Below are 7599 nucleotides of genomic sequence, written 5' to 3'. Positions count from 1 at the left end.
CATACCAGGGGTCGTAATTCGCAGCAAGAGACAGCAGGAGGCAGGCTGTACATTTCAGATACAACTGAGCCCTAGCAAACCTTTAGGGTTTTATATTTTTAAGGCTGGGGATTAAATAATTATGCAGAATGAGTCACAGTGATTAAAGAATGTCATATACCTGCCTCACAATGTAGGCCCATCCAAGAATCCATGCTATGTCACAGTCTATTATTATGTCTTTGCATCTTATGTTTTGCAACACCATCACTGATAGATGGAATGTGCTTATGTTATGCATTCACTGGTTTCAATGCAGTCTGATCTACTGCAACCAGAGTTGGGCCTCAGTAGCCTTGCCATAGCCGCATAGCTGATTGTGAGGGGACTTGGAAAAGCATTCAGCCTAATGCAGTGAGAAGCCCCCTTAGGATCTTCCCACTCTGAGCAGGAGAAGTCGGACGTGCAGCAGCTTGTGCCTTCACAATTTGAGGCTGAACACCTGGAACAGGTGAACCTGGAGGAAGAGCCAAAACTCAGCAAAGTGAAAATTACCAGAGAGAAGTGTGTGTTGATTTAGGAGAGGAGCAAAATTGGAACACTCCATGCTCATAGTATAAAAGAACCTCATGCACATTATATACCTTCGAGTACATAAAGCTGCCTTGTCCCCTTTGCCCAATAGTCTACTGACTGACCAGCAGTGGTACTCCAGGGTCTCAGGCAAAGAGGAGATTGAACATGCCAAGCAGATGACCTACTGCCAAGTTATGGCTCCTTCCAAAACTGACCCTGGTCTCTTTCTACCATGCACTGCAATCCTGTGCGTGTTTATTCAGATGTACAGTGGTACCTTGGGTAACATACGCTTCAGGTTACACACTCAGTTAACCCAGAAATAGTGCTTCAGGTTAAGAACTTTGCTTCAGGATAAGAACAGAAATCGGGCTCGGGCGGCGCAGCGGCAGCAGGAGGCCCTATTAGCTAAAGTGGTGCTTCAGCTTAAGAACAGTTTCAGGTTAAGAACGGACCTCCGGAACGAATTAAGTACTTAACCTGAGGTACCACTGTATGTCTCAGTAGGGCTTGCTCCCAGGTAGGCATGCATAGAACTGCAGCAGACTTAAATACTGCACTGCAGCCACGATTTCCTGAGCCAATCTCACCAGGGCTTCTCTTACACTCCAGTCAGTTAGCGCATAATGTAAAAGGGTGGTCTGAGGGGTTAAGGCAGACACAAAGCAATATCTCTCCCACTTAACATCTCCAGATAAACTTTTTCATACAGGAGCCTCCTAAAACAGCAAACATCTCACACACTACATAAACATTAGGAAAACCAACCACAGACTTAGGACAGACATAATTGTCGGGTTTTCCTGCATTTGCTTGGGCAGGAATAGGTGATCTACTGAGCATTCTTCAGGTCTACAATCCGGTGTTATACATGGGGCCTACAAAGTCTTTTCTGATGAATGCCTGGATCAACAAGATTCTCTTTATAAAGCGACAGCATCTAAAGGGGCCACATGTTTGTGTGTTAGAGTGCAAGGTGTTGCAGGCCCAAGAGGACAAAGGCCTGCATAAGAAGGGTGTATCATTTGCACATACAACAAGTGAGCTGTTCTGCAAGCACATATGATGTGAGAAGAGGTTCTGCATTACTTCCACAGGCACCCACGTTTTCCCTAGGAAGTCCGGGGTGGGGGTGTAAGGATTTAATTTTTAGGGAAGCTCCCTCACTTAAGGCAATGTGATGTCAAGACGAGTGGCACTCTAGAGTGAAAGTGGGGGGCGGGAAATGCCATATCTCAAATGCTGACCGTTTGGGGAGAAATGAAACATTTTAATATCATAAAGAAAATCAAAGCTCCTTTTACAGCCTTCTGGATTTCTTGCTTCAATTGTGCACAATTCTCTTACAAGAGCTTCTCAAGTGCAGCAAGTTCAATTTCTCCTGAGCATCCCCCCAAGTTCTGGCCCCTCAGGTTCATATATTTATCAGTACCTTCCCAGGAGATGGCAATTTTGGCTCAGACTTTTTACAGTGGTTCTCTGTGACGAAAAGCATTTTCTTGTCATCCATTCCCCAGCACTGGCAGGTGGGGCTACATTTTAAAGTTGTCCAAGCGTTTAATGTTTGCAGGCCCGGGTTTTTTTTTAGAAAACAAGGTTATAGTTCACTCACAGCTTCTCAGATGCAGCATCACTTCGGCATGCAAACTGTATACAAAACAACTACCATCACCGCAATCTCTTCTGACAGCTGACATTACTGTAGTAACATTCAGTTCAGTTTTCCAAACAATAACTAAATGCTCCACACATGAGACTAGCATTCACGGGGGTGTCCAGAGAACTGTGGGGAAAGGGATGGTGGAAAGGACTGGTTTGATCCAGCAGGGCTCTTGCATTCTTAATTCAGGGAGGGTGTAAAAACTTCCTTCTAGCCTTGCATAAAGTCCTCCAAACCTGCAGGGGGCAGCGCATGACAATATGTGGACTCTGTGCAAGCAGCAAAATGTGGTGGTAGAATGGACTCTACAACGTCAAGGCCACTAGGGGTGGGAGCAATAATTAAAATTTTAATGCTCTCGTACATTAAGGGAGCCAGCACAGTGGAGGAAAGGGCCTTGCTGGAACCTCTAGCCCAGATGTGCTAACTTTCGAATGGCAGAGGAATGGAACCTTAAGCTGCCATAAAACTTTTTTTTTTTTTTTTTTTTTGCAACATGGCTTATCCTTCTTGAAACAGATGTTCTCCAGATGTTCTGGACTCTCAGCTCCCATCACCTTGAGCCAGCATGGTCAATGAAATGGGCTGACAGAAGCTGAAGTCCAATTCAGGGCCACAGCTTGCCTGCCCTTGATCTACAGGGAACATTTTTCTTTTTCCTGGAAGGATGCATTTAAAGGTCAGACCTGTATGGAAACTGTGCTGTCCCATTTCCCCATCTTCTGCTGCCCCCAAGGAGAGTCAGAGCCCACACTTCCCTCAACTGCCTTCAGGAGCAATAATATTGCTGCTATTTAATATTTTCTACCCCACCTTCCTCCCAAGGTGAGACTCAAGGCACATTTAAAAACAACATTGACTTATTTATTGCATTCATATCCCAACCTTTTTCCTCCAAGGAGCTCAAGGTAGTGAAGGGAGATGAAGACATGTATCGGGAGGTTTTTAAACATAGGATGTCTCACTGTGTTTTTATATTACGGAAGCTGCCCAGGGTGGCTGGGGCAACAAAGTCGGATGGGTGGACGACAACAACAATGCTTCATGGAGGAAAAGGGGGGTGTAAATGAAATAAAAATACAGCAGAACGCTCTTAGAACCAGCAATTAAAACACAGTGGTACCTCGGGTTACATACACTTCAGGTTACATACGCTTCAGGTTACATACGCTTCAGGTTACAGACTCCGCTAACCCAGAAATAGTGCTTCAGGTTAAGAACTTTGCTTCAGAATGAGAACAGAAATTGTGCTCCGGCGGCGCGGCAGCAGCAAGAGGCCCCATTAGCTAAAGTGGTGCTTCAGGTTAAGAACAGTTTCAGGTTAAGAACGGACCTCCGGAACGAATTAAGAACTTCACCCAAGGTACCACTGTACACTTTCTGCACCTGAAGCCTACTGCCAGGCAGACGACAATGAGGGAGCCTGTCTAACTTCTCTAGGGGTAAAACCCTGAGCTGCAAACCCCTTTCCAGTCTCAGCTCACGCACACAGAGTCATTGCAAGGGGGTCAGCTGCAGACCCTCTCCGAGAGCTCCAGCAGAGTAGACTCCCCCCATGTGCCATCCACAAGCAGGCGGGAAGGCTTATGCACCAAAGGCACACCGTCCTTGAAGGAGCCCTTCTGGAAGACCACGTCCCCCTCCAACACGGTCAAGCCATGGGCCTGGCATAAGTCCGCTGCCTCTTCCACGCTGTCCATGGCCAGCAGCCGTGCCAGCCGTGCCAGAGGGTAGCGGGAGTTCCTGGCGCTGAAGCCGTGGCTGAAGGTCATCAAGGCCAGGCGGTGGGCCCCAGCCAGGTGGGGGTGAAGGGCGCAGCTGGGCAGGTAAGGCAGCTCCCGGGCCAGGCGGAAGAAGCGGGCAAAATTCCGCTCCAGGAAGGCCCAATTGATGGTCAGCGCAGTGGAGACATCTGGGGAGGTTCGGATGGCATTGGGGAGCTGCAGGGTCTCCCAGAGAGCTACTGGAGAGCCTGTTTGGGGTGGGAGGAGAAAGGAGCAAAAGGTCAGGATGACTGGGCTTTATAGAAGGACCAGGGAAGAAAATTCATTTATTGCTATATTTATATCCCAACCTTTTAGGCATAGGAGCCAACTCCTAGGGGACGAGGGGGCTTCAGCCCCTCCATAAAATATTTGAGGGGGCTGGGCCCCCTCCCCAAAGTTGATGGGCATTGCCATTCAAATGGTGTGCATGCACGTCATGTGATTGATTATGTGAACCCCCCCTCCAGTGGGTACCCCTGTTTTCAGGGATGGAATTTATTTCTTACTGCATTGATATCTCACCTTTTCATGGAAGCATATTTATTTCTTACTGCTTTTATATCCCAGCTTTCCCCCCAAGATACTCAAGGTGGCTTGTATGGTCCTCCCCCTCCTTATTTAATCCCCACAACCATAGCTGTCAACCTTCCCTTTTTTTGTGGGAAATTCCCTTATTCCAGTGCCCGTTTCCCGCTGCTATCCTGGATTGTTAGATATCCCGTAGACTGTCCCCAGGACAGGTGAGGCTGCTGATCCCTTATTTTCAAATCTGAAAGTTGACAGCTATGCCCACAACAAACCTGCGAGGTAGGTTAGGCTGAGAGGCACTGACTAGCCCGATGCCACACAGTGAGCTATATGGCTGGGCAGGGTGAGGATTGTAAGCCCATGTCTCTTCCAGTTCCTAGTACTGTATTCATCTGATCGCCACAACAACCCTGCCAGGTATGCAAGGCTGAGCTACAGCATCCGACCAAATTCCCGGGATGAATAAAGCTTTGACCACCCCCCTCTTCCAGCCCGTCCCTGGATCCCTCACCCAGGTTGTAGAGAAGGAAGAGGGCTTGGAAGCGGGGCTGGGCGGCGGGCCGGGCTCCGTCCTCGTGCTCCCGGTAGGCGCGCCGGAGGGCGGCGAAGGTCTCCTGCAGGTGGGCGCGGTGCAGATGGGCGTCGAAGCGGGCGGGCGGCTGGGCGCAAAGGCGCGTCCCGGCGCGGAGCAGCCAGATCAGGGCGCGCTCGTGGAGGGCGGCGCAGGGCGCGCCGGGGAGCCGCTGCAGTGCCGCGTCCAGACGCACCGCGCGCAGCCGGTCGGTTATGAAGGCGCCGCGCTCCGCAGCCTCGGCGGAGTCCCCGGCGTCCGATCCCCGGTCCTCCCGCTCCAGCAGGTGCCGGACGGTGGCCAGCAGCACGTCGGGCGGGCGCAGCTCCTCGGGCCGCGGGGGCGCCTTGCCGGCGGCCGGGCGCGAGTACTCCTTGACGGCCAGCGCCGGGTCCGCCTCGCGCCCCGCGCCCAGCTCCAGCCGGTGCAGGCGGCCTTCCCGGCGCCGCCGCGCGAACTCCTCGGCCGGGCACATCCCCGGGCACGTGCCCCGGAGAGGGGCGGCCTCCGAGCTCGGCATCGACGGCAGAAGCAGCAGCTGGAGGAGGAGAGGCTGGCCCGGGCGGGGAGGAGGCGCCAAAGGACCCTGCCCGGGACAAAGAGGAAGAGCTGGGGCGGGAGGCCTTCGGTTCATAGACTTGTACAGTTGGAAGGCACCCCGAGGGACTTCTAGTCCAATCCGCTGCAATGCAGGAATCTTGCTGCCGCTGCTGCTGCAACTCTCTTCCGGAACTCGGCTCCTCTTTCCTGTGTTATTTGCAATGGGGATGATACTGAGTTTGGGAGTGAGGGGTAGGCTGTACACATGTCGTTGTTTAGTCGTGTCCGACTCTTCGTGACCCCCTGGACCAGAGCACGCCAGGCACTCCTGTCTTCCACTGCCTCCCGCAGTTTGGTCAAACTCATGCTGGTAGCTTCGAGAACACTGTCCAACCATCTCGTCCTCTGTCGTCCCCTTCTCCTTGTGCCCTCCATCTTTCCCAACATCAGGGTCTTTTCCAGGGAGTCTTCTCCTTCATGGATCACTGCCTTGCTGTGGCGAAGGGGCTTGAATAACTCAGAGAAGCTATGAGCTATGCCGTGCAGGGCCACCCAAGATGGACAGGTCATAGTGGAGAGTTTTGACCAAACGTGATCCACCTGGAGCAGGAACCGGCAAGCCAGTCCAGTATCCCTGCCAAGAAAACTCCATGGACAAAGACAACAGGCTGTACACATGAGCTGCCTTCGAATTTCTGGATCCAGCACGGATTCAGTTCCTGGAATAGGCAGGCTAGCTTCCGTGCTGGATCCAGGAATTCGAAGAGGGCTCAAGCATACAGGCTACCCCTCAATGGGTTTAGGATTGCAGCATAATAAACTTTTTTAAAATGGCATCTTTCACACGAAGCAACACACGGGTTAGAGACAGAAAAAGGCTCATTTCTCTTTGCTGCTTCGTTTTGTTTGTTGGTGACGCCCAATTATAACTGGTCTAAAATCCCGCATTTCATTTGAGCTCCAAGGGGAGATTTTTTAAATGGCTTTGTATTCTCGAAAACCCGGACATTGAGTATACAAACTAATAAGGTGCAGCTCTATATGTTCTTATTTCCGTGGAATGGAGCTTCCCCGGAAGTGCTTCTGGCCTTGTGGCTGTTTATTGGCTAGAAGAAAGATCGGTCAAGAAGGCCACATGACATCAAGAACGGCACTTGAAAACTATGCCTTCCTTAGACTTATATCAGTAGACTCATACACTGCGACCAGCTTCCGGATCAACTTTTTTGCCTCAAGGGCGGAGAGTTCTCCCCAACATAGTTTTCAACATTGTTGAAAAAAAAAAAAAACAACTCTGCCAATTCCAACACGGATGCAGTCTCATCTTCTCCCCTTAGTGTAGGTTCAGGCGAGGGGGTAGGGGTCAGCCTGAAAGTGAAGGACTCGGTTACAACAACCATGCAATGTAGTCCTCTGCGGTGCTTCATGGATGACCGGTAGAGTTACAACAGCCCTGCAGTGCAGTCCAGGTCAGAAGTGGGGTCGAGGCTGGTGTGGATTTCCAGCCAACCTCTCAACAGAAAATACCTCTCAGGTTGCAGTAAAAATTAATAAACATTTTGCCTTTTCGACTCCCTCGGCCCAGATCCAGCGCTCAGCCGCTGATTTGCCACGTTGCTCTTCTAAAATAGCCAGAAGCGTTTTTTTTAAATACATCACATTGTTCATTCATTCCATTCATTCATTCATAAAATGGTGCTTATATGCCTCTTTCTGTTATCCCGTCTTTCCTTCAGAAGGACCCTTCAGTTTAGGACCTGAATTTAGGGGGTGGGGGAAACCGTGACTTTTTTCTTTCCATGGCCAGCTTTCCAAAGTGGGTGGGGGAGAGAGAGAGAGAGAAATTATATTGAATCCGTTTTCCGGCCCTATATGTCAGTCTTCAAGTTACGAGTCTGTTTTTTCGCCATCGACCAGGCAGCTGGTCTTCCTTTCCATTGGGCAGGATAGGGAAGGGGCGTGTCCTGGCGAATAATAAG

At 50.5% G+C, this 7599-nt stretch overlaps 2 protein-coding genes across 2 annotated transcripts in view; both read right to left on the bottom strand.

Moving 5' to 3' along the window:
* NAALADL1 (N-acetylated alpha-linked acidic dipeptidase like 1) overlaps window positions 1-7599 on the bottom strand; it is a 318716-nt gene that overhangs the window by 151062 nt on the left and 160055 nt on the right. The window lies entirely within an intron of this gene.
* On the bottom strand, window positions 3058-7285 carry SAC3D1 (SAC3 domain containing 1). Its single transcript, XM_080985925.1, has 2 exons — window positions 5021-7285; window positions 3058-4187 (listed from the first exon to the last, which is right to left on the bottom strand). Exons 1-2 carry the CDS (start codon window positions 6015-6017, stop codon window positions 3724-3726), a joined length of 1461 nt encoding a protein of 486 aa, XP_080842051.1. The 5' UTR covers window positions 6018-7285; the 3' UTR covers window positions 3058-3723.

Source organism: Podarcis pityusensis, assembly GCF_964106645.2.
Source record: "Podarcis pityusensis genome assembly, chromosome: 16".
Classification (NCBI taxonomy): Eukaryota; Metazoa; Chordata; class Lepidosauria; order Squamata; family Lacertidae; genus Podarcis; species Podarcis pityusensis.
The sequence above is the reverse complement of the archived record's forward strand: the minus strand, read 5'-3'. Positions and strand labels throughout refer to the sequence as shown.

Coding starts and splice junctions, on each gene's coding strand:
- SAC3D1 (XM_080985925.1), bottom strand. CDS start 6,017: ATGGTTGGACAGTGTTCTCGAAGCTACCAGCATGAGTTTGACCAAACT. Junction 4,188..5,020: donor CTTCCTTCTCTACAACCTGG/GTGAGGGATCCA, acceptor CACCCCAAACAG/GCTCTCCAGTAGCTCTCTGG.